A 26,326-nucleotide genomic window follows, 5' to 3' on the forward strand; every position below is an offset into this window, starting at 1 on the left:
CATGGTTGCAACAGGTGGCCCTGGCTTTCCTCAGGCCTCACGTCAGACTGGGGAGGAAGGGGCTGAGTGCACGCAGTCCTTGAGCCAGCTTCAGACTTTTCTTAGGGCTGTTCCACTGGCTATTCCCGGCCACAGTCCCATCTCACTTTTCCAGAGTCAGACTCCCCTGGACATGGGCTTTGGGGTAAACTCATCCCCGTCACGGTATAGTTCGGTGGGGAGAATCACCTTTGGGCGAGGTCACTATCATGCCCCCGTTGCTACTAGCTCACAAGGGGACTAGTAGGCCTCTATCAGAGAAGCAATGGTCTTTGGAATATTTTTTGTCCTGACTACAGAAAAAAATATTTTCTAACCCTGGGATTAACAGATGGACCTGATTCAAATTTGTATAAATCACCAAGGAGAATTTTCCAAGAGTTCTTAACTATTTTTGCCTCATGATAACATTAAAAGCCTGTCAAATGCCCACTGTAGGGGGGCCTTGCTTGACAGGTTCCCTGGCTTCACTATTGATTGTTAGCGGGTGGCTCTTTTACATGTGAATGAAGAGATGGATAATCTTACAGATGTCTGGATCTTCTTCCTAGCTACATTTGACGATGGTCAGGGTATCAGAAACTCTTTGTCTTTCTCTAGATCAGCTAGAGATGTCTCCAAGATGGCTTGTATGCCAGGCACCCGGTATACAGTTCCTATTAGTTCGTTTGTACAAGAAGTGCCCACCTACCTACATGTCAAACTGAGCCAGGTTCCATGTGAAAGTGGGATAAAATTAAATGACAATCTGCTTGCAAATTTTTATTTTATGATTTAGGGTGACTGAATATTTTATCCCATCTTATTTACTCTCAGTACAGCTTCCCACTGATACCCTGCACACCTCTACTTCTTAATCTTCCCTTAACATCCTTTAGGTATATGCTCAGGAAACAAAATAGTTTTAATATGGACACAAGCAAAACAGTATTCAAGGAGAAGCATTTGTGGAAAACAACAACAACAAGAGCCAACATGTGATATGTTTCAAAACTAAGTATAACTAGCAGAGTTTACCTTCCCCAGCAAGGGCAATTAATATTTGCATTTTAAACAGCAAGGTCAGTGGAAGAACACTGGATATTGACTTCTTTCACAGACTCTGAATCCTAGATGCTTTGAGACTGTTAAGAATTCTAGAAAGGCCCACATGAGGGAAAATCCCACCACAAGTTCCCCTACCCCATGGGCAGTGTTTCCTGGTTCTGGAACTTGCTTATACAAAAATTCTACTTGAATTTACCACTAAAAATCTGAGTTTATTATCTCAAAAATCTCTTTAATGGGATTAATAACTACAAAGAGTTATACTGATACCTGCTTTCATGAGTGAAGGAATTTTAAAGAGGCTGTATTTTTTTTTATAATACTGAGTTTTCCTGAAAATAAGGCATTTCACAAATTCAAATCAACATAATTTTTGCTCATGCCAGGGTATCATTCACTTAAAAGTTAGCAACGCTCATGAAATATTAAGCGTATTTTTCTTATTAAAGACTCTTCAATGGGCGGTTCAACACAAAATCCTGACACATGGCACTGGTGTCAAATGCAATTTGAGTGCCAGAAGGTAGACTTGGATGACAGCTGTTGCATTTTAACAGTTCCTATTCTAGGCTGTTGTGTAATCTTTGGGGAGACTCGACACTTCACCCTCTTTTGCTACACCCGTGACACATCTGGTTGGAAGGGGAGCACGTGATGGATCCTGCACACCACTACCACACGGATGGTGAAAATAAAGTGACTTGTGCCATGGCTCAAAACAGCGTGACATCTAATCTACCAAAAACAATTCCTGGGAAGAAATCGACATGTGCCAGCAAATGCCAGCCAGTTCAGTTCCTTTTGTTTAATTCATGCATTTGTGCGGTTAAGCATCTAATTCGAAGCGTAGTTACGTAATTCTGTTCTCATCATGCACACTCCCAGTCGGTGAGTGGACACCCTGCTGAGGTAGAAAGCAAAGCCCCAATTGTGCCATTCACAAGAGGAATGTGTCACTTCTACAGGGTTAAGTATCAAACGGGGACCTGCTCAAAGTGTTGTTTAAAGTAACAACTTACTAAACCCATTCCAAAAGCCCCAAATAAATACATCTACTGCTGAACATCGTTAGTGTGTCCTCACCAAATATTAGATTGCGCTAATGACAATTGTTCAGGTGAGTGATTTTTAAAAAATAGTTAGTAGTAATCAGCATCAGTGAGGCCCTAAATCAGTTAAAAACAAAAAACAAAAAACCTCTGGTTTTAAAGGTAAACATTCATAGTTTTGATCCTGTTTTCTTGATATATTTTAGTTTTTCCTTGGTCCTAAATATTTTCTCAATTCTTCAAACCCTCTCTATTTTATTTTAAAATAAATGTAAAATAAATTTAAACTTTTAAAAAAATTAAATAAATTTAATTTAGATAAAATTGTCATTACACAGAATGTGTTCTTTTCAATCTTCCTATAATTCTGAGCAGCTCGTTATGGACTGTTGCTGTGACAATAGACAATGAATTACAGAATTAAGTGGCCTTTATACTATGGTGATAACTTTTCAGTGTACCTTATTATTGATCCCATAGTGGTAGGGGATCTATGTTAGTCTTTTTTTGGAACTGGAAACCCCTTCAGTTTAGAGCAATTCGGATTCACCAAGCCGCACTAAACAACTAGCTCTGTTTTCTATATTTATTTTATAAGTGCAATAGCACCCCCCTTAATCTGCAGTTTAGCTTTCCATGGTTTCAGTTACCATGAAGCTCAAGCATGGTCTGGAAGCAGATAATCCTCCTTCTGACAAATTATTGTCAGAAGCTCGGTAATAGCCTCGCCTAACGTTACACAACGTAATCATAGTACCTAGGTCATTTCCCTCGCTTCATCTCATCACACAGGCATTTTGTCATCTCCCAGCATCACAAGAAAGGTGAGTCCTCACCTCACAGGACAATAAGATATTTTGAAAGAGAGAGAGAGAGAGACCACACTCACATAGCTTTCATTGCAGTATATTATTATAATTGTTTTATTTTATTATTAGTGACTGTTGATAATCTTTCACTGTGCCTAATTTACAGATTAAACTTTATCATAGGTATGTACTTACAAGAAAAAACATACTATTTATAGGGTTCAATACTATCTGCAGTTTCAGACAACACTGAGGTCTTGGAATGTACCCCCCATGGGTGGGGGGAGGGACTACTTAAGTAATATCTAGAAACAAGAAAGAGACACATGTTGGACATAAACATTTTTGCCTTTCCTTTCATCTTACAGCCATAATAGTATCTGATAATAGCACCTGATACTGATCTGATAGTTATAGCCTCGTATTTAAACTGTATGTAATGTTTCTACTCTTAGGAATGACCCAATGACTTTCTACTTGACTTGTAGCTGTTGATTATACTTTGCTCTCACTCCTTTAACCTCGGTAAGATATTCAGAAAGACCCAACCTAGCGGGTTAAAATAACCCTTAATTATATATTTATAGAGTATTTAGAGATCACTTCAATCGTGCTTTCATGAAGTCATGAATGGGGTGTGGGAGAGAGAGAGAGAGAGAAAGAGAGAAAGAGGTTGATAGTGTTGGTTTACTGGTGTTGAGACAGACTGGTATTTTGAGATGTATAGCTAAGTGTTTAATTCCCTAGATTTGCTACAATTGTACATTTTTAAATAGCCAGAGTCAAAGAGGGATATCCTTAAGTCCTTTTCCACAAAGTCCTGGTTGAGCCATCATGTTTACCTTGTTTTCTTATGGAGCCAAATGGAAAGTATACAATATGGCAGTTGTCAAAGATTTTAAAGTGATACTTACTACCTGTAATTTTCTCAAATTCCTGAACAAGCAAAAGGACCACCCAGAGAGGTGGCCCAGACGTGCCTGGAGGTCATGTGATCATTCTAATCTCCTTAGAATTAGAATGCTGAGATATCAGAGCAAATCCCATTTCCATTTATTTAGTTACAGATCAGAAGTAAAAGCGAGGCAAGATGTGAAACCAGACATCCGACAGCCTCCATTCACGGACTACAGGCAGCCGCCACTGGACTACAGGCAGCCCCCAGGAGGGGACTACCAGCAACCCCCACCCTTGGACTACAGGCAGCCTCCCCTGTTGGACTACAGACAGCACTCCCCTGACACCAGACAGTACCCTCTGGCAGACTATAGGCAGCCCCAGGTACCTCAAAGACCCCATTAAATTTCATTTTGCTAATGAGCAAACCTGTAATTCACTCACACGAGTGCACACACACACACACACCTCTGATATATTTACTTATGGTGCTCAACAGCAGTGAATGAGAAAACTCAAAGGCGTGATAATATCACTCAGGCAAAATGTAGTCGTTACGTTTGCCCAGTAAGGGGATGAACACCAAAGTAAACACACTATACACTAGTTCTCCTAATGACCAAGTAAACTGCATTCAAATCTGCTTGAGCCTTTGAAATTTTGCCTTGCATTTCACTAGACTGCAAAGTCAGATTACTTCTCACAATATCCCATCATTTGGGACACATTAATTAGAAGAGAGAAGGAGAACAGAGAGACTGGCCATAGAAGCTTCTCTAATGTTAAACAACTGTTTATTCCATTTTCTCCCCAACTCTAAAGGATTTTGATTATTTCACTGTGGACATGGAGAAAGGAGCCAAAGGATTTGGATTCAGCATCCGTGGAGGAAGGGAATACAAAATGGATTTGTACGTGTTGAGATTGGCAGAAGATGGGCCCGCAATAAGGAATGGAAGGATGAGGGTAAGAATGTCTCTTTTTATAGAACTGCTTGATTCTGAAAGAAAAACTCACCGTAGTATCAGAGTGCCGAAGCAGGTGATTCAGCAAACAGGCTGGGCGTGGGTTTTACCTCCTTTCCATTGCATGACTCACTTTTCTAATGTTTTGGTAGAATTTGACTTAAGAATTCTATTCTCTCTCATTTTCTAGTGTATAGCCTTCCAACTGGCAAATCTCATTGTAGTGTTTTAAAGATGTAGTTTCTCTGACGAGCAAACTAAAGAAAATGCACAAAGTAACCTAAAATAGTTTGAAGTGAAAACATGGATCCATAATTTTTCCTATGGTTTGATGATATTTAATTTTCATTTGAGAGGAAATCTTTTGAAATTTATTTTATTGTTTTATGCTTTCTTTTCCCTCTGTGCTTATTAATCAAATGGTTCTGTGTCTCTTTGGAAAGATTTCTCTTGCGTTGACTAGTCTTTTGGCTTTGCTACTGGAAAAAAAAGGGGGACTAAGCTTCTTAAATATATGTTGTCCTTAAAAATGGTGGCATTTTCCAATTAGAGCGTAAGTTGAGGTGGATTTTTCTTAATGTATAGCAATTTTGAGGCATCTGATTGATGGTACAAAACATCTCAAGGTACAAAAGAAAACTTGATAACAGTATAGACTATTAGTCTCTCTCTGTCTCTGTCTCTGTCTCTCTCTCCCTCTCCCTCTCTCGCTCCCTCCCTCTCTTTCCGCAAAATGGCCATTAGTAAGCCCATAGTAAAAGTTAGCTATTGTAAATAAAATCTGGAGTTCATTTTTGCCCTCCCTCTTTGTCCTCTAAATTAATACAGAAAAGCTGTGGTTCTTGGCTTCTGGAGCCTCAGGTTCTTAGGCTAAGCTTCACCTACCACTTGCTCCCGAATAACTGAATGAATCGGTTGTTCCTACCACCCAGTCTACCATTTCTGTGGTTTTCATTCAAGGAAAATGAGTCATCCACAGTGCAAAAGTAGGAAGAACATAAATCAGGTCAATTTTTCTCCCTCCCTTCAGAATTCTTTGACAACAGGGAAGTATCCAAGCTGGATACGAACCCAGGTTGGGGCTGACTCTCGAGATTGACAGCCCCTGCCCTAAGCCAACACCAGCCTCCTCTGACCCCATCTGCATAGAGTTTTAGGTTTAGCCCTCTTGGCTTTCCTAAACACAAAAGGGTACTTTCTTAACATGCTGCAAAGCCAACTCATAAGAGGTTAAATAAACCAAAATCTTTGTAGTACAGGTGAAAACAACACAGCACGAAGGCCATGAGTGAAGTGACCAGACCCCTAGGAGAGAGAAAAACCTGCCCACACCCACAGTGACCTGTGTGGGTTCCAAGCGGTGGTCACATTTTTTTTACAAATGATCTAAATGGCTGCTAATACATACAATACTCCCAAGGCATAGAAGCCTAAATATAGAAGTCCTCTTATGTAAAAAGAACATTCTTTCTTAGAGAATTCAAGCCAGAGCAATAGTTCTCTGCTGGGTCCCTGGCATCAGCATCACCTGGGAACATGTTAGAAATGCAAATTCTGAGCCCCACTGCAGACACCTACTGAATCAGAAACTCTAGGAGTGGGGTCACAGGATGCGTTGTGTTATACACACACACACACACACACACACACACACACACACACACCGGTGAATCTGATGCAAACTGAAGTTTGAGAACTTCTAACTGAGCCAGAGGGAAGCTGACTCCACACAGGTATGACAAAGATAGGATATGTGTGGCTCAGGCTTTGTTAATTCCCCCTAGGTCTTGTCTAAGGAGATTTTCATCCTGTTCCAACAGTTTACCAGAGGTTTTTAAATACATGTAAACACAGATTTACAATTCTGTAGGCAGGTGCTCAATTTTATGAAAGATGCTTTTTCTTCTGGCAAGTGATAAAAATGAGTCAACTGGGTTTCAGAAAATGGTATTTTAACTTCGTTTCAAAGATTATAAAAATAAGTAATATTTTATAATTGTCCGTGCTAGATTTATAGAGCAACCTATTCTGTGTGCAAGCTATCTAAAAGGGCTGGTTATGGCCAGTTTTAGATAATACAGGTTAGTTCATTGGGGTTATTATATATAATAATTCTCAAGAAAAGGAACCACTGTGGGGTCACAGAAATTCCGTGGATAAAATTTTACTGGTTGATTTTTATCTCCAATCTTTAAATTCAGGCTGGGAACTTAGCAGGGATGGATGGACTGTTTTATGCTCTTTATGGATTATATTTAGCACTCGTTTTCTCACTCATGGACCAGTGGAGGATTTGTCCAGGGACTAACTGCATGTCAGGGAAAGAGACAACTTCACCATGTTCATATTATCTACTGTCAGATTTAGGTAACTATTTTGTATCTGCATAGCTGTTCTTCATCATAGCACATAATTAAATCAGATCTTGTTCCAGTGTTTATGATCAAATCATTTAAGCTAATGTTTCCTACCTTCATTTGTGCTTATCAGTAATTGGCAATAACCTGTAATTCACAGATGCATTTAAATGATTTTGGCAAGGACTAGGATCGATCAGTATTTGCATGATTCAGTGGATTATTTTAAACTAATGCATAAACTGGATGATATCTAGGTTACCAATTTGAAAACTTTACAATACCATCAATTAGGGACCTGTTTTTCATTTTACGTAAGATCCTCCCCTTGATACCACTGCGGCCCAGATACCTACACAGATCTTAATTATAAGGCAACTCTGCACTCCATGGGTGTTAGGGCTTGGTTGCAAAGCTCTAAGACTCCTAAGAAAAATAGGTGGACAAAGGATTCATGGGCTATCATTAGAAATAAACCCAAGAAGTACAGAAGCTAGCACCAGGTTCTTCCCAGCCTTTAAAACATCCAGACACGTTTCTCCTTATTGATGTGATTCCTTCACCTTCAGTCTTAATCTATCATTTCCTCTATGTACAAACTAAACACACACCCACTTTATGATCAAATCAATGTGGAAAAGATTTTTCCCCCTTTTTCATGATCAGAAACAGAAGGAAAAAGCCGGGTAATGATCTGATCATAGCTAGATATCTAAGATGAAACACAGCATAATTAGAATTGATGAAATCAGAATTACTGTGAAAGAGCTGGATGATTCTGAAAAATCATTTCATGTAACAACTAATGAATTACTAGGCCCTTGGGTCAGGGATGTAAATAATAGCATTTTTGAACACTTAGTTAATGCACCAGATGTTAGCCTCTGCACCTGAGACTTCTCCTGGGTCTTTTATCATCGCCTTAGTTGTAAGACAGTGGTGGCATATGCCTCTTTAGTACTACAAGAAAGTCAGGTCCAGTGGTGCCAGAGAAGGTGGTGAGCAAGGGTACAAGGATATCCGTCTCACACTGGGGATTTTAAGAAACAATGGCACATAAATATTTTTAAAGCATGTCTGGGGTGCCTGGGTGGCTCAGTCAGTTGAGCGTCTCTTGATTTCGGCTCGGGGCATGATCTCAGGGTTGTGAGATCAAGCTGAGTGTTGAGCTCCATGCTGGGCATGGGACCTACTTAGGATTTTCTCCTTCTCCCTCTGCCTCTCCCCACCCCCCTTCCGTGTTTGCACAGGAGCACGCATGTAAATGCATGCTCTCTCTCGCTCTCTCTCAAAAAAACAAAAAAAGTAAGCAAGCAAAACATAATCTTTAAATGCAGAAAATACAGGGAAAAGAAAATAGAAACATAACCATCATGTCTGATTGATTTTTTTTCAGTCATTCGGGAAGGCTAACGTCATAAGAAAAACACAAACGGCATTCAGATTTTAAAGAAAAGTGTAGGAAATTATTAGAGATTATCAATGGCTATGTTTTAAAAAGAAGGATGTTTTAAATTTGTAAAATAGTCTAATAAAGTTGAGAGTAATAAAGTGTTTGTACTGATGAACAAATATCTGATACCAAGTTTTTAGGGACACAATTATAATTTAAAACAGAAAATAAATAGGAAACACGGGCAAAGAATAATGAATATACAGAATAACTTACTGGTGAATCAAGGGATCTTAAGAAATCAAGAGACATTTGGAGGAAAGCATAGTATTTCTAATTACATAAATAAAGTCTGACAATCCAATTAAAAGAGAATCTGAAAGGAGAACAAGTTTTGCTCTTGAAAAGGTAAAATATTTTCCTGTTTCCATAAAATGTAATTATATTCCCCATTTCCATAAAACATACTTTCTATTATAAAAAAGAACATCATTTGGGACACCTGGGTGGCTCAGCCATTGACGTCTGCCTTAGGGTCAGTGTGTGATCCAGGGTCCAGGATCGAGTCCCACATCAGGCTCCTTGTAGGGAGCCTGCTTCTCCTTCTGCCTGGGTCTCTCTCTCTCTGTCTCTCATGAATAAATAAATAAAATCTTTTTTTAAAAAAACATCATTTTTTAGCTTCACCACCAAACAGTTGTATAAAAATTGTATATGCCTTTTTAGCATTGCATGAGCTTATTTATAAAATGGCTTACCTTCTTGAAACCCATATGCACAAGTCTGCCTACAGTGGGCCTCAGGCTGACCTAAAAAATCCTTGGTAGACTGAACAATGTGCAAAACAAAAAATACTGCTTATCTATCTTTTTCTTTCTTTTAGCTTGTATTTAAATTCCAGCTAGTCAACCTACAGTATAATATTAGTTTCAGGTGTATACTTGTAATGATTCAACACTTAACATTTAACACCCAGTGCTCATCACAAGTGAACTCCTTAATCCCCATCACCTATTTCACCTTCCCCATGTCCTTCCCCTCTGGTAACCATCAGTTTGTTCTCTACAGTTAAGAGTCTATTTCTTGGTTTGCCTCTCTATTTTTTCCCTATGATCATTTGTTTTCTGTTTCTTAATCCCCACATAGGAGTGAATCATATGACGTTTGTCTTTTTCTGACTTATTTTGTTTAGCATAATACACTCTAGCTCCATCCACATCATTACAAATGGCAAGACTTCATTCTTATTGATGGCTGAGTAATATTTCATTGTATGTATATGCACCACATCTTCTTTATCCGCTCATCAGTCAGTGGACATGTGGGCTCTTTCTATAGTTTGGCTATTGTTGAGAATGCTGTTATAAACATCAGGGTGCATGTATCCCTTCGAATCTGTATTTTTCGTGTCCTTTGGGTAAATACCTAGTACTACAGTTGCTGGATCATAGGGTGGTTCTATTTTAAATTTTTTGAGGAACCTCCACACTGTTTTCCAGAGTAGCTGGACCAGCCAGCATTCCTACCAACAGTGTGAGAGGGGTCCCCTTTCTCCACATCCTCCCTGATAGCCGTTTTTTTAATGTACCCCATCTCTTTCTGTGATCTAGGCATGACTAGCCTGTGACTACGGAATAAAAGTTTCTATTTTACATATTGTTTTTATTAAACATAAAACCATTTAGAAGAATATTTGTAACATATTTAGTAGGTATAAATACTAAAAATGATTCACGCACCCATAAACCCGTAGACCTGCTTAAGAAATAGAATATGACCAATCTCCTCTGACAACTTCCCCACACACTCCAGCCCCCAGAAAGCCACCACTCTAAACAAACACTTATAATTTCTTCCAGTTTTACTACATATCTGTGTATATCTCAACTATAATATTTAGTTTTGCACACTTCAGGAATGTTATAAATTAATCATATTGTACATGTCCTTCTCTGTGGTTTGTTTTTTATACTTTATATTCATAAGGCTCATCCAAGTTGATGCATGAAGCTATAGTTCACTTATTTTAACTGCTGCAAATCATTCCATTGTATGAATATGCTACAGTCTCTAGTAATTATCCATGGAAATTTGAGATTTTCCATGTCAATGGACATTTTTTTCAGCTTTTCATAACGATTATAATCCTTATGTGTATTTTCTGCTTCATATATGGAAGAATTTTTCTAGACTAGACTATATAACTAGGTGGGCATATATTTAAATAAAAATATTTTCCTAAGTATTATACAAATTTTATACACAGGTGAACAGTGTAAGAGTTTCCCCGACTATACATCCTCATAAAACTTGTATTTCAAGCTTTTAAATTCTCATTCTGGTAGACAGAAAAATGACACATCATAGGTGTGAATTTGTGAATTCACACATAGGTGTGAATTTGTAATTTCTTGATTAAAAATGATGTCCATCATCTTTTCTTATGTTTATTGGCTTTTTGTGTTATCTCTTACATACAAATGCCTATTCATCTATTTTCCCTATTTTCTGTCGAATTATTTATTCTTTTCATATTGATTTTGGAAGTGTTTCTATGTTCTTGGTGATGGTTTTTCATCGATTGCTGTATTACAAATATTTTCATCCAGTTTATGACCTGTAGTTTCACTTTCTTTATGATGCACTTTGATAAATAGAAAGCCTTAATTTCAGTGTAATTGACTGAATAAACCCTTTCTTTCATAGCTTCCTCTCTCTATGTCATCTTTGAAGAATTATTCCCTAACTCATATTCTTAAAGATCTCTTACATCTTTTTCTAAAAGTTATATGGTTTTACTTTTCATTTCTAAGTCTTTAACCACCTAGAATTGATTTCTCTGTGTAGTATAAGAAAGAAACCCAGTTTTAGTTTTTCTATGTGGTTAACCACCTGTCACAGTGTCATTTGCTGAATGTCCCCTCGTTTTCCACCAATCTGCAATGATAGCCCTATAATAAATAAAAATTCTATAATCAATGGTCTGTTCATAGATTATTTACGCTTTTGTTCTGTTCTATTTGTCTATGCCTGCATCAACACTATACTTATCTACCTTTTAATAAGTCTTGACTTTTGATAGAGAAGCTGCTCATCCCCTCATCCCCAGTCATACATTTTAATTCTTCAGGAATATCTGGATGTTCTTGGATCTTTCCCCTTCAATATAAATTTTTAGAACTTGCTTGTCCTATTAGGATTTTTATTGGAATTGTTTAGAATCTATAAAAATGTGGGAAAACTGTATAATATTTATAATCTTTATAATATTGAATCTTTCTATCCATGAACATGATATAATCCATTTATTTAGGCTTTCCATAAACTGCTCAAAGGTTATAGTTTTTTCCATAACATACCTGCAAACATTTTGCTAGATTGATTCTAGGCACTTGGTTCTTTTATTTTTATATAATCTTCTTATATAATGTTCTTATATAATTCTTATATGATGTTTTGATTTGCTTTTTTTTTTTGAGAAAGAGTGTGTGCATGCATGTGTGAGCATGGGGAGGGGCAGAGCCGGAGAGAGAATTCTAAGCAGGCTTGCTCTCAGCACAGAGCCCCACTCCGGCTTTATCTTATGACCCTAAGATCAGGACCTGAGCTGAAATCAAGAGTCAGATGCTCAACTGACTGAGCCACCCAGGTGCCCATATATATAGTATTTTTAATGTAATATTAAGATAAAGTGTTACCAGTGAAAAGAAAGAGAACTGATTTTTGTATGTTGATCGATCGTATCATGCAAAATTACTAAACTCATAATTCAAATAATTTATCTGTAGTATCTCTAGATTTTCTAGATAGGTAAACACATTTTCTGCAAATTATACTGTGTCTTTCTTTTAAGTTCTTTTACTTTTTTTCCTATCTCACTGCACATGTTCAACTTCCAGTGTGACTCTAAATAGAAGTGGTCAAAGCAAATACTCTTGTTCTAGTTCTGATCTTACAGGGAATGCTTTTAACATTTCACCACTAAACATAATGTTTAATGAGTTTATATAGATAAGCTTTATCAGATAAAGGATGTTCCCTTCTATTATCAGTTTACTAGAGAGTTTATTTGGAATTCATGTTGAATTTTATGTACTAATCTATATCCATGGAAAGTATCATATGATCTTTTTTCTTTAACATGCTGATTTATATGCTTAATCATATTAATGGGTTTTATGTTATTATCACTCATGATTTCCTTAGATAAGCCCTACTTATTCATGATGATCCTTTTATGCATTGCTCAATTCATTTTCTGATAGTTCCTTTAGGATATTTGTATCTTTGTTCTTGAGTGAGAGCAACCTGAAATTTTTTCTTGTAGTGTTGTTGAATGATTTTGATATTAATGTTATTCTAACCTTATAAAGTGAGAAGGAATCATACTTTCTGTTGTTGTCATTGTTGTTGCTGTCTGGTAAAGCTTATATAAGTTGAGAATTGTCCTCGAATGTTTGGTAGAATGCACCTTGAAATCCACCCAAGTCTGATGTGCTTTCTTCATGTGAAAATTTTAAATCACTAATTACATTTCTACAAGAACTAGGGTATTCTTATTTTTTATTTCTTTTTGGGTCAATTCTAATAAATTATTTTTCTAATAGTTGGCCTATTCCGTCTTAGTTTCCAAAGTATTTATAATATTATCTTATTATATACTTAATTTCTGAAGGATTTGTTTTTATGTCCCCATCTCATTCATTTGCCGCTGTTTATTTCTGCATTCTTTGATTTATCTTTATGAATCATGCCAGAGATTTGTCCATTTTCTTATTCTTTTACAGAACCAGCTTATATATTTGTTCTCTTGCTTATTCATTACTGGTTTTATATTTAGTATTTCTCTCCCTCTGTTTTTTTTTTTTTTACCCTTTTGTTATTTTTATTGCTCCTTAAGTTGGATCAGTAATTCTCTGCTTTTCTTCATTTCTATGAATAATATATAAATTTAAGGCTGTAGTTTTGATATGTAGTATGTTCATGATTTTAAGTTCTAAATATATTTTAATTTCTACTATGATTTCCTCTTCGACTCATAGATTATTTAGAAGGTGCTCTTGTTTTTGTATTTTTAAATGTTTGGGGATTTTCTGGTTACTATTTATTCTTGATTTCTAGGGAGGCCTTGCCCCAGCTACAGCCCTGCCTGAGAACCACAGACAAGGGGCTAAGTCTGTATGCTCCTAAAGCCCTTGTCATGCACTCATGCTGGGTTCTGGGCAGAGAGAAGCATGGTGTCCTCCTTACCCTCTGCCACATTTTGCCACCTCAGCAGTACAGAAGCTCTGCTTGGGCCCACAGTCTCAGAAGGAGGGAAGGATGGTCTCAAATTCATGTGTCTGCAGAGGCCAGGCAGGGAACATGAATGTGTAAAGCATGGAGAGCCCTGGCACTTCTGAGGAGCAGCCACTACGAGCCCTGGTCAGCTATTGATCAGAGGTGATGCTTGCTTCCTCCTTTTAAGTCTTCGACCTTTCAAGAGAAAGCAAAAATCCATATTTTTAAAAATCAGCCAGAATTTTTTTAAATGTTCTTGTTTAATTTTTTAAAAAGTGTGCATGTGAAACAAAACAAGTCTGCAGGCCATGTGTGGATCAAAGCTACCTTATTTTTGTCGCTGTTGTAAACAGATATAGGGCAAGAAGAAGGTAGAGTGGCTGTGGGCAGGGAGGCTGCAGCAGTTCCTACAGCAGCGGGTGTGGGTCCCAGTGCAGCCAGTCAAAACTGTGCGAGCATGCTCCGCGTGCTATTACAGACACCACTGAGGCAATGTTCGAAATGCCTTAGAAATGGGCTTGCTGAGCAAAACCTGCGTCAACTGCTGCTCTTATGCCTCACCTTTGTATCTGAAATTTTAAGGGTGGTCTTCATTCCCAGGAAACTTGTTTTGGTGGCTCAAATAGATTTCTCTGGGTTTGTCATCTCCGGCCAGAGGTAAGAGGAATCTACTCTGGGTTGGGGACACATTTAGTAGTACGCAGGTTCCTAGTGACCGCTCCGGAAGGATCCTATCTGACTTTCCCCGACCAGGGCTGCTTGTCGGGGCCAGAGGTGAGTGGGCCTGCCAGCAGGAGGCTCTGCGGGACTCTAGGGGAGCAGCCCTCCACCTCTTACTCCTATTCCGCCCTTGACCCTGAAGGGCCCCACACCGTGTCTTGATTTGATGCGCCCTTGGATCCGGAGAAACAAAGCAGCAAGGCTGTCTCCCTTAGCAACAAGAGACTCTCTCGCACACACTATTTCCCAGGGGAAAAAAATGGGTAAAAATAGCCATATACACCCATCAGTGGGTCTGTCTCAGTCTGAAGTCTCTGGTCACTGACATTCACTGAAGAACTGGTGCACTTTTCCTGGAGTCTCAGGATCGAGTCCCACATCGGGCTCCCTGCATGGAGCCTGCCTGTCCCTCTGCCTGTGTCTCTGCCTCTCTATGTGTGTCTCTCATGAATAAATAAACAGAATCTTTAAAAAAAAAAAAAAAAGAACTGGTGCACTTTGCTTGCTTCCAGTTGGCTCATGCGAGATATTCTCGTCATCTCCAGCCCACTCCGTTGCTTCCTTACCTTCCTTACCCTGAAGACCCCTAGGGGGAAGTTTCTACCTGTCTGTTGGACTTCCTGGTCCATCCCCTATCTTGTTCCCTTTCCTCTTGCCACAGCCTGTTTCTTCTTTGTAATGAAATAGGGGGCAGTAAAAAGAGCAGGAGCCTGGCAGGTCTGACGTTCCTATACTGGCTCAGCACCTCACTGGCTCTCTAACCCCGACCTTGGACTAGTTACCCTGTCAAGAGCTTAGAGCTGCTCTAGAGCCTCAAATGCCAGCCTCCTGTGGGTGGGCAAGCGGGAGGAAGTGTTCTTCTCCCGGCCAGCAGGACCAGCTGGAGCAGCTCTAGCACTTCACAGAATGGCAGCATATCCCCATATCATGCAAGTTATTTTTTTTAAGATTTTATTTATTTATTTATTTATTTATTTATTTATTTATTGTTTATTTATTTATTCATTCATTCATTCATTCATGAGAGAGGCAGAGACACAGGCAGAAGGAGAAGCAGCTCCTCGCAGGGAGCCCGATGTGGGACTCGATCCCAGGACCCTGGGATCACGCCCTGGGCCAAAGGCCGACTCTCACCCGCTGAGCCACCCAGGTGTCCCATCGTGCGAGTTACTTCACAGAGTCCATTTTACTCTTCTGTTAAATGGGAATAATCTTTTTCTAGGAAGGACAAGGCATCTACTTCAATATTCCTGCGTTTCTTTCTATTCTTTCTCCCCCTCCTTCCTACCGAGGTCTGTGTTTCTATTAAAATTAGCCAGACTCCAAGCCCAGAGATACCGAAGGCATTTTTAAGGAAGTGTGTATGTCAAGAGGTTATGGAAGCTTCGAAGAGCACATCACCTTGCATTTGCCCCCACCCTCCCACCCCCAGTAGTTAGATGAGCTCCTTCTCAAAACACAAATCTGATCTATCGCCCATTGCATAAGACCCTTCTGTGGCCCCCCCTTGCTTTCAGGGCAAAGATGGGTGCCCCAAGCAGGCTGCCAATGCCCTGGGTGCCCTAGGCCCTGCCCCCCTCAGGCCGGGCTTCCCAGGCCTCCCTCTCCCCCCGGCTGACTCCCTCTTCTCACGTCCACTCAGGCTCCTCATCCTCCGAGAAAGCTCCTCTGGGCCTCGCACCAGGCCACCCCCGCCTGTCAGCGGCTGCTTGTGGCCCTCTGTAGCCTGTGGCCGCGGTGCTGACTTCACGTCCCGGAGTGTGGCCACGTCAGGAGAGCTGACCGAGCACAGGAGCCAGGCCCCTGAGCCCCCCCACCCCAGGCCCGGGGCCTGCTTGCTGCTCCCGGCTGCCGAGAGAACGTGTGAACGCCAGCCTTCGGGGGGCAGAACCCCGGGGGCCAGCTGTGTGCACCCCGAGGGGCAGGCCTCAGCCACCCGAGGATGACCTGGGTGGTGTTCGGTCGGTGTCCCCCCCGGGGCCTGGCCCTAAGCCCGCCGTCCTCCCCGGAGCGCATCCCGTCACTCCGGATTTGGCAGGGCCAGTGACACAGTGGGCCTGTCGTGCCTACCATCCTTTAAATGCCTTTAACCTTAGACTAGGTGACATTTCGCAACTTGTTTTCCTCATACGTACACCCCCAGTCACCAAATGTGAATGACACGGTAGGAATAGGAGTGGAAGAAAAAAAAAAGGGAAAAGTAAGGGCAAGAGGGACATAATGAAGAACTTCAAAAGCATGAGGGATGCAAAACATGACAGGATGAAGGGTTACAAGACAGGGGCGCCGGAGCCTGTTCCAGAAAGTACACAGGAGAGCAGGGCCATCGGTCGAGGGAGGGGAAAGCCAGAGCTCAAGAGAATATTCCAACGTGGCAGAGCTGAGCCCGTCAGTTCAACGTGGACAGACGAGCTAAGGAGGTTGATGAAAGCGAGCGTGAGGGGCAGGAGACAGCGAGCGCTCGGGAGTGGAAAGAGCAGTCCAACGGCCGAAATAAGACGGTTGCCTGGGCCTGCGTAGATGGTGTCTGCGGCCCCGCATTGCAGAAGATCACCCGCTCCGTCGTTCATCGCCTCTGGGTGCTGACACTGAGTAAACACCGAAGGCTCCTCTCTACGTAACCGTTAGCCTCTCCCGTGTCCCCTGAGCCTGCCTCACTGAGGCGCCCAGTCGTCTGTCAGCCGCCACCGTGACCCACCCTTCAGATCGTCTGCAAGTGTGAGGTTTTCTGCTCCCCGCCTTTTATGACAGGCAAGAAAAACCTCTCAAAGAGATCAAATCCATTACCTTTTTCTTTCCAGGGCCTGACCTGTGAGCACTGTGCTAAATGAGTTACATGCGTCCCTTCCGGGAATGAGGGAGAGCGTTGTCTTGATTGGAGAAGGAAGCCACAGGGAGCAGAGCTGGCTCCGTCATCAGCGTTGCCTCCCTCGTCAATCATGCAGGGTTCATTATCCCACGGGGGCGGGGGGGGGGGGGGGCTCCATCTCTTTGCCCGGTTTCTTCTTCTATTGGATGCCCAACTTTGAACCATTTCAAAAGCAGCTTCCCATGAGGACTAGTTAAAGGTCTGGTGAGGAATCAAAGGGTTAGTGTTAGGATAGCGCCTTGGTCGGAAAAGACAGAGGAGAAATTGAATAGATTAGAAGTGAGGAGAATCTTTGCATTTTAATTACTCATGGCTTCGGTTTGGGTTTGGGTTTTGCCCTTGGAAAAGAATGAGAAAGTTTACAAGCCACCGCTGTGATCTGCCAAGCACATTTTAGTGGCCTCTTCAATGAGGGGAGGACTTGTGAGGACAGCTTCCTCTTCGTATTGAGCCATCATTGCTCTGCCTTTATCTGAGAATAAGTCCAAATTTCTCCCCTCTTCATTGTTATAAAAATGTCTTCCCTGTGTTTATGCAGATTAGCCCTGTGCTTGAGATCCTCTGTCATTGCATCACCTCCCCAGACCTAAGGCTCTGGGTGCGGGCGGCCTGGAGTCACGCAGGTGCCCCGTGCCCCACTCAGTTCTCTGTTGTAGTCAGAACAGTGGCCATGAAGCACACCTTGATCCTGACGCGCCAGGATTGGGTGTGCACAGCAGAGTGACTCGGAGCATGTTGAGAGCTGCGTACTCTATTCTTGGAATGTGATTCCCAGGCCACTCATGTTTCTTGCTTGGGTGCTCCTAGAGTGTTGCCTCCTTGGCAATCCAGCATCCTCAGACCCTGGTCCCGTCTCCCCCTGCCACTGCTTCCTAGCATCTGCGCGACTGAACAAAGTAATGACCTCTGCTCTGACCTGTGGAACATGGCTGCCTCCTTCGCCAGGATGAAAAGGTCATTACTGTATCTGACTCCCGGGTGCTTCAACTTGATGAGATACTTGTTTTTCAATATGTACTTCGTCTCTCCACTGGGATCCATCACCTCTCCTTGATCCTGCATAAAACAGCACAACCTCCAAGGCAGGCTTGTCTCATTTTTTGGTCAACTTTGGGGTGTAGGGGCTGACTTCCCTCCTAAATGCCTAACCCGAACTTCCAGCTGCCTGTTAAATGTCCAAGGCACTCATTTTCCATTTCAAACCAGCCACCAGTTCCTTAGTGTCTCATGCCCTAGTGTAATTATCTGCCAAGAGGATGATATACCACTAGTCTTTAGGACACTGTCAGCAATATTAGTCTTCTTGCGGGAAGAGAGGGAGACTCCTAAACCTATTAGCATCACTTTGCTTTGTATGAGACCTTGAAAGAATGATTGAGCCCAGAAAGGGAAGTTAAGGTCAAATGTACGTAAGCAAAGAGAAGGATTAATGAATATTGAATATTGGGTCATTTTCAAATATTGTCTTCCTAGCTCCAGAGGGAAAACTGGGAGGAATATCAAAGGGAATTGGGGAGGAAGCTGCTGAGGTGACGCTTGCAATTAGCTACTTAACTTGGGAGTGTGCTCAGTCCTGAGCAGAGCTGGCCCGAAGGAAGCCGGCTGCTTCCGTCTGGTCTTTCTGGAAATGGACCTGAAGGAAACTTAAGTCAGATCCCAAATTAGGCATTTCCTCCTTTCATTCCATTGCAACTGCCACAACACCACCCTTCCTCTTTGTTATCCAGAACTATTCCAGTAGCCAGATGGGGTCCCAAGGGTATCTCATTTCTCCCATTTATGCTCCATATACCACCACCAGAATTCTATTCCTGAATCACAAGTGTAGTCAAATCACTTTTCTCCTCAAAAGTTTTCAACGACCCGCCTTTGCTTGCAGGCTAAGATCTAAATGTGTTACGGCTTGGCTTTGATTCTGGTTTTGGGTTATTGTTATTATTTTTTTACCATGTATGCCTCACACCATATACAAAAAACCAATTCTTGATGGATTGTGGACTTAAATGTAAAAGGTCCAACTTTAAAAGTTATTTAATTTACCAACATACAGAATGGGCGACGGGCACTGGGGGTTATTCTGTATGTTGGTAAATTGAACACCAATAAAAAATAAATTAAAAAAAAAGAAATTGTTTCCTGCCTTGTTAATTTTCCCCATTCTCACTGGTGTGAGGTGGTATCTCATTGTGGTTTTGATTTGTATTTCCCTGATGGCAAGTGATGCAGAGCATTTTCTCATATGCATGTTGGCCATGTCTATGTCTTCCTCTGTGAGATTTCTCTTCATGTCTTTTGCCCATTTCATGATTGGATTGTTTGTTTCTTTGGTGTTGAGTTTAATAAGTTCTTTATAGATCTTGGAAACTAGCCCTTTATCTGATATGTCATTTGCAAATATCTTCTCCCACTCTGTAGGTTGTCTTTGAGTTTTGTTGACTGTATCCCTTGCTGTGCAAAAGCTTCTTATCTTGATGAAGTCCCAATAGTTCATTTTTGCTTTTGTTTCTTTTGCCTTCGTGGATGTATCTTGCAAGAAGTTACTATGGCCGAGTTCAAAAAGGGTGTTGCCTGTGTTCTTCTCTAGGATTTTGATGGAATCTTGTCTCACATTTAGATCTTTCATCCATTTTGAGTTTATCTTTGTGTATGGTAAAAGAGAGTGGTCTAGTTTCATTCTTCTGCATGTGGATGTCCAATTTTCCCAGCACCATTTATTGAAGAGACTGTCTTTCTTCCAATGGATAGTCTTTCCTCCTTTATCGAATATTAGTTGACCATAAAGTTCAGGGTCCACTTCTGGGTTCTCTATTCTGTTCCACTGATCTATGCGTCTGTTTTTGTGCCAGTACCACACTGTCTTGATGACCATAGCTTTGTAGTACAACCTGAAATCTGGCATTGTGATGCCCCCAGATATGGTTTTCTTTTTTAAAATTCCCCTGGCTATTTGGAGTCTTTTCTGATTCCATACAAATCTTAAAATAATTTGTTCTAACTCTCTGAAGAAAGTCCATGGTATTTTGATAGGGATTGCATTAAACGTGTATATTGCCCTGGGTAACATGGACATTTTCACAATATTAATTCTGCCAATCCATGAGCATGGAATATTTTTCCATCTCTTTGTGTCTTCCTCAATTTCTTTCAGAAGTGTTCTATAGTTTTGAGGGTATAGATCCTTTACATCTTTGGTTAGGTTTATTCCTAGGTATCTTATGCTTTTGGGTGCAATTGTAAATGGGATTGACTCCTTAATTTCTCTTTCTTCAGTCTCATTGTTAGTGTATAGGAATGCCATTGATTTCTGAGCATTGATTTTGTATCCTGCCACGCTACCGAATTGCTGTATGAGTTCTAGCAATCTTGGGGTGGAGACTTTTGGGTTTTCTATGTAGAGTATCATGTCATCGGCGAAGAGGGAGAGTTTGACTTCTTCTTTGCCAATTTGAATGCCTTTAATGTCTTTTTGTTGTCTGATTGCTGAGGCTAGGACTTCCAGTACTATGTTGAACAGCAGTGGTGAGAGTGGACATCCCTGTCTTGTTCCTGATCTTAGGGGAAAGGCTCCCAGTGCTTCCCCATTGAGAATGATATTTGCTGTGGGCTTTTCATAGATGGCTTTTAAGATGTCGAGGAATGTTCCCTCTATCCCTACACTCTGAAGAGTTTTGATCAGGAATGGATGCTGTATTTTGTCAAATGCTTTCTCTGCATCTAATGAGAGGATCATATGGTTCTTGGTTTTTCTCTTGCTGATATGATGAATCACATTGATTGTTTTACGGGTGTTGAACCAGCCTTGTGTCCCAGGGATAAATCCTACTTGGTCATGGTGAATAATTTTCTTAATGTACTGTTGGATCCTATTGGCCAGTATCTTGTTGAGAATTTTTGCATCCATGTTCATCAGGGATATTGGTCTGTAATTCTCCTTTTTGGTGGGGTCTTTGTCTGGTTTGGAATTAAGGTGATGCTGGCCTCATAGAACGAATTTGGAGAGGATGCGGAGAAAAGGGAACCCTCTTACACTGTTGGTGGGAATGTGAACTGGTGCAGCCACTCTGGAAAACTGTGTGGAGGTTCCTCAAACAGTTAAAAATATACCTGCCCTACGACCCAGCAATTGCACTGTTGGGGATTTACCCCAAAGATACAGATGCAATGAAACGCCGGGACACCTGCACCCCGATGTTTATAGCAGCAATGGCCACGATAGCCAAACTGTGGAAGGAGCCTCGGTGTCCAACGAAAGATGAGTGGATAAAGAAGATGTGGTTTATGTATACAATGGGATATTACTCAGCTATTAGAAATGACAAATACCCACCATTTGCTTCAACGTGGATGGAACTGGAGGGTATTATGCTGAGTGAAGTAAGTCAGTCGGTGAAGGACAAACATTATATGTTCTCATTCATTTGGGGAATATAAATAATACTGAAAGGGAATATAAGGGAAGGGAGAAGAAATGTGTGGGAAATATCAGAAAGGGAGACAGAACGTAAAGACTGCTAACTCTGGGAAACGAACTAGGAGTGGTGGAAGGGGAGAAGGGCGGGGGGTGGGAGTGAATGGGTGATGGGCACGGGGGGTTATTCTGTATGTTAGTAAATTGAACACCAATAAAAAATAAATTAAAAAAATAATTACCTACATAATACAAATTTTTAAAAAAAGAAATTAAAAATAAATAAATAAAAGTTATTTAAAAATATGACTTTAAGATAGCAAAGGCTGTCTTAAAGCACAAAATGATCACACTAACACCCTTCCACTTAAAGCACAGTTATGTCCCCAACAAGATATTGTTCAGTTTCACGTGCTTTTGAACTTTAAAGACACACAGAATTGCACTTTTTGTATTTTCTTGCTTTTTTTAGCTCAACATTGTGACAAAAGCCACCACCAAGTTGATATGTATTATTATAGTTTATTCATTTTTGCTACTGCATAGTTCTTTATTATATAAACATGAATTTTTTCATTTTCCTATTGATGGGCATTAAGGTGGCTTCCAATTTCTTACTATTAGAAACATCACTGTTATGGACTTTCTCGTAAAGTTCTTCTGGTATACATGTGCAAGATTTTTTCTTGGCCACAATTCCCAAATCTATTCCTGGGAGGATTCATTGGGTCCTTGGAACAACTTCAAATTGGTTAAATAATACCAGAAAATTTTCCAAAGTGTTTGTAACAATACATATACTGTCTCATACTGGATATCCATCCCTGGTGCTTTATATCCTTGTCAATGTCTGATATGAAATTAAGGTTAAATTTATGTTGGTATAGTGGACATAGAATGCTATATTATTGTGGTTTTGATTTTCTTCCTATTAGTGAACATTGTTTTAAATGTTCAAGTTACTCATTTTCCTCTTTTATGATATTTAAGTTGCTGTCTCTTGTCCACATTTCTATTGTTACTGCTGTCTTTTCCTTACTAACTTTTATATACGATAGATATTGTGTTTTGGTTGGTTATATGTACTGCACATACCTGTTCCCAGTTAGTGGAAGTTCCTTTTTCTTTATAATCTCTTCCAATGAAATCACATTCTTAATTTTAATATAATTGAATATACCAATATTTTGTATTATTTGCATTTTTGTGCTTGAAGAATCCTTTCCTATCTTAAAGTCATATTTTTTAATAACTTTTAAAGTTGGCCCTTTCACATGTAAATCCACAACCCATCAGGAATTGGTTTTTGTATACAGTGTGAGATAGAGATTCATCTTAAAAAATGTTTAACCATGGCATTTAGTGTGTAGTAAAATTTAATACATTATATTGTAAAGGCTTTGATATGTGAGTGTGTCATAATCATCTCCAAATCCTCCGCTGTCTTAGCACAAAACATCCCACCTAGTGGGTGTCTGGGCAGGTTAGGATATCATGGCTACTAGACACCAAATGCCCCTGGTCTTACACTGTGCTTCTGGCAACACTAGCAAGGAGCACGGTGGCCTCTTTCTTCATCTTGCCAGACACCTCCTTTCCCTCATCTCATCCTCTACGGATGTTCTCACAAGCTGCTTCCTGCTCCATTCTTCATAAGCACAGCCAAGGAATAAAACTCCTAGATATCAGGGAATATGAGAAAGGACCAGCCAGTTTGTTTTCTTTTGTCCTGTAATAGCCTAATAGTACACCCCCTGGGAGTGTTGTAGGAAGAGAGGGGCAGGCCTCAGCAGTGTGAGAACTGATCCCAGCCTGCATTCAGATGATCCAGCATGGCTTACACATCAACAATCACAGAGAAGTATCTGCTGTGTGTTTTGGGCGCCAGTTTCCTTAACCACAGCCTGCCAGCAAATTAAAAATCCCACTGGATTCACTTTGCTTTTCAACCACCAGAGAGAGTTAAAATGGCACTAAATACAAGTATAAAGTTCTTTTCTGAATCATGCAAGCATGAAAGGGAAATATTTCAATTCACAGCCTAGATATATTCATGTGTGCTTTCAATTCTGAGCATATATATATTCAGTGTTTACTAGAATAAACATTTCTAGAATATACAGAGAAATACTGTGAAGCTCTGTGGGCCGCTGAGTAGTATAATGGAAAGAGCCTGGATTTGGGCAGATTTCAGCTTACTTCTTAGCTGGGTGACCTTGGCTTCCCCATCACAAAGTGGAGATCAAGACATACCTACCTTGCTTGCAGAGACATTCCCTACTCTTTAGAAGCGTATCCTTTATGATTATCTACATCTATCAATAACTCAGAAATGAGGCTGACTGCAATAAGAGCTATAATTATCATAACCATATATTTTAAAGATTTATTTTATGTATTTATTTGAGAGAGACAGCATGAGCTGGAGGCAGGTGGGGGGAGCAGAAGAATAGGATCTTAAGCAGACTCTGCCCTGAGCATGGAGCCCGATATGGGGCTCAATCTCATGACTCTGAAATCATAGACCTGAGCCAAAAAGGAAAATCAGACACTCAAAGACTGGGCCACCCAGGCACCCCTATCAACCATATTTTTAAAACAAAAATTGAAATGTGATCTGACCAAAAAAAATAAGCCCAAGAGAGTACTAAGATCTAATATTAGAAATATTAGAAATCCCCATAGTTATAATAGAAGCACTGACCATTTGCCATAGGGAAGATCAATTGTGTCTTGGACAGAGTCCTTAGAGCAAATGATAGTTGAGTGAGGTTCTGATGAGCTTTCAACAGATAGATATGAGGAAAGACAGGAAGAAATCCAGATAGCACAGGGAGTATCACAGAACAGGACAGAGACATGTAAGACATGGCCTTTTCCCTACGTGCGTTTTTATCATATAGAAAAGATAATCGCCAGGACTCCTAAGAATCTCCTGGGATAGGAAAGAAGCCAGGAAATAAGATGGGGGTAAAATTAGTATGATACATCCATACTACCCCACGCCCACAGCCTGTTTCAGTGAAAGCAGCTCTACTCTTATGTATCATTTATTAACCTTTCTTAAGTAAAGTTTAATTTGTAAAAGACTTTCCACTATTTAGTGAATATTCTTAGGTAGTGTGCTTTGTCCCTGCATTGTTCTCTGTAGCTAATCCATGGCCCTTTTGGTTACCCTGTGATGATTTTTTATTTGGTTCCTTGTCCTACAATATTGTCTGAGTCCAACCTAGGACAGAGATCAACAGCACTGTGGGATGTCACTCAGGTCTGGGAATCTGTTTTAAGGAGAAATGGCCAACAAGGAGGTAAAGCAAGCACGACCAAGCCCTGAAGGCAGAGTTGCAGAGTTGTGCAATTTAGATCCTAGTTCAGACTCTTTTGTAGGGAAAAGGAAGCATGTCAATCAACTAAGAGTTGAGATAGTGACCTTGAACAGTAGATGTGGGATACCCGAAAAACACCACTGACGGGAAGCATGCAGAGTGCATTGTGGACCCCAGACCAAGTACTGAGTAGGCAGGCTCCATGGGGATAGATATGCTGCAGGCCCAAGCTCCTTGAGTTTCCGAAGGTAGATTAAAGGTGCCTCTCAAGGAAGAAAACAACTCTGATGCATTATATGGGAAACAACCTAGAAATGTTGTCATTCACGGTAAGAAGAGTGTTGGAATCAGTGAATTGCAGAGTTTTTACATTGTTGGTTGTTTGTATTCCCACTCATTTTGTGCTGGCCTTTTTAAACTGGCCACGTTGTTATCATTGGCACATCAATGTGTCTTGGCATGAAACGAATACATGTAGATTTTCCATTTAGCTCCCAGGGATCCAATAAAACTTGCATTGAGAAAAGGAAAACTAGAGAATAGAAATACACTGGAAATGACCAAGAGAACACGGCAACAGTTAAAACAACAGGGCCAGAGAGGCATGTCACAGCTATCTCTGCTAACAAAGATACTGCTTCTTGATGCAGCAAGGCAACTTATTAAATAAAAGCTTAGGGAGGCTCATACTGACAGTTTTATACAGATCATAATAGATGGCATCAATGTTCTTCTAGTAGAGAGGCAAAAGCCCTATGTTTTTAGTGATGGATTATTGCATTCAAAACTTTGTTGCGAATACCTAAATTTAAAAAGGGACCAAATGGTTTTTAAAAGCTCCCTGGGTAATTCTGATGCATACATCTGGGTAAAACCCCCTTTTGAATAGGCCGCAATAGGCAATCGGGTATTAAATGGACCACTATGTAAAATATATGATATGAGGCCAAGAAAAAAATGTTAATCCTTTATAACCCAGTCATTTTCTAAATATGTCACTAAGAAAATGACAAAATGGTTAAAATAATTCCACTTTTATTTATATGATTAATTTAATTCTTTGGGAAAAAATACTTTTCATTTTCTAAAGACCTCTTAAACAGCTAATGGTTTAACTTCTAATAAAACCTTTGTCTGTAAATTACAATTAAAATATTTGAGTTAGTA

At 40.4% G+C, this 26,326-nt stretch overlaps 1 protein-coding gene across 12 annotated transcripts in view; it reads left to right on the top strand.

Moving 5' to 3' along the window:
- Window positions 1-26,326, top strand: part of MAGI2 (membrane associated guanylate kinase, WW and PDZ domain containing 2) — a 1,329,894-nt gene that overhangs the window by 1,210,725 nt on the left and 92,843 nt on the right. For all 12 annotated transcript variants that reach the window (XM_072791399.1, XM_072791396.1, XM_072791402.1 and 9 more), the window contains 2 exons: window positions 4,006-4,225; window positions 4,664-4,807. In XM_072791399.1, coding sequence (XP_072647500.1) covers window positions 4,006-4,225; window positions 4,664-4,807 — 364 coding nt within the window. The remainder of the gene's footprint in view (window positions 1-4,005; window positions 4,226-4,663; window positions 4,808-26,326) is intronic.

Source organism: Canis lupus, chromosome 21 (assembly GCF_048164855.1).
Source record: "Canis lupus baileyi chromosome 21, mCanLup2.hap1, whole genome shotgun sequence".
NCBI classification, from domain to species: domain Eukaryota; kingdom Metazoa; phylum Chordata; class Mammalia; order Carnivora; family Canidae; genus Canis; species Canis lupus.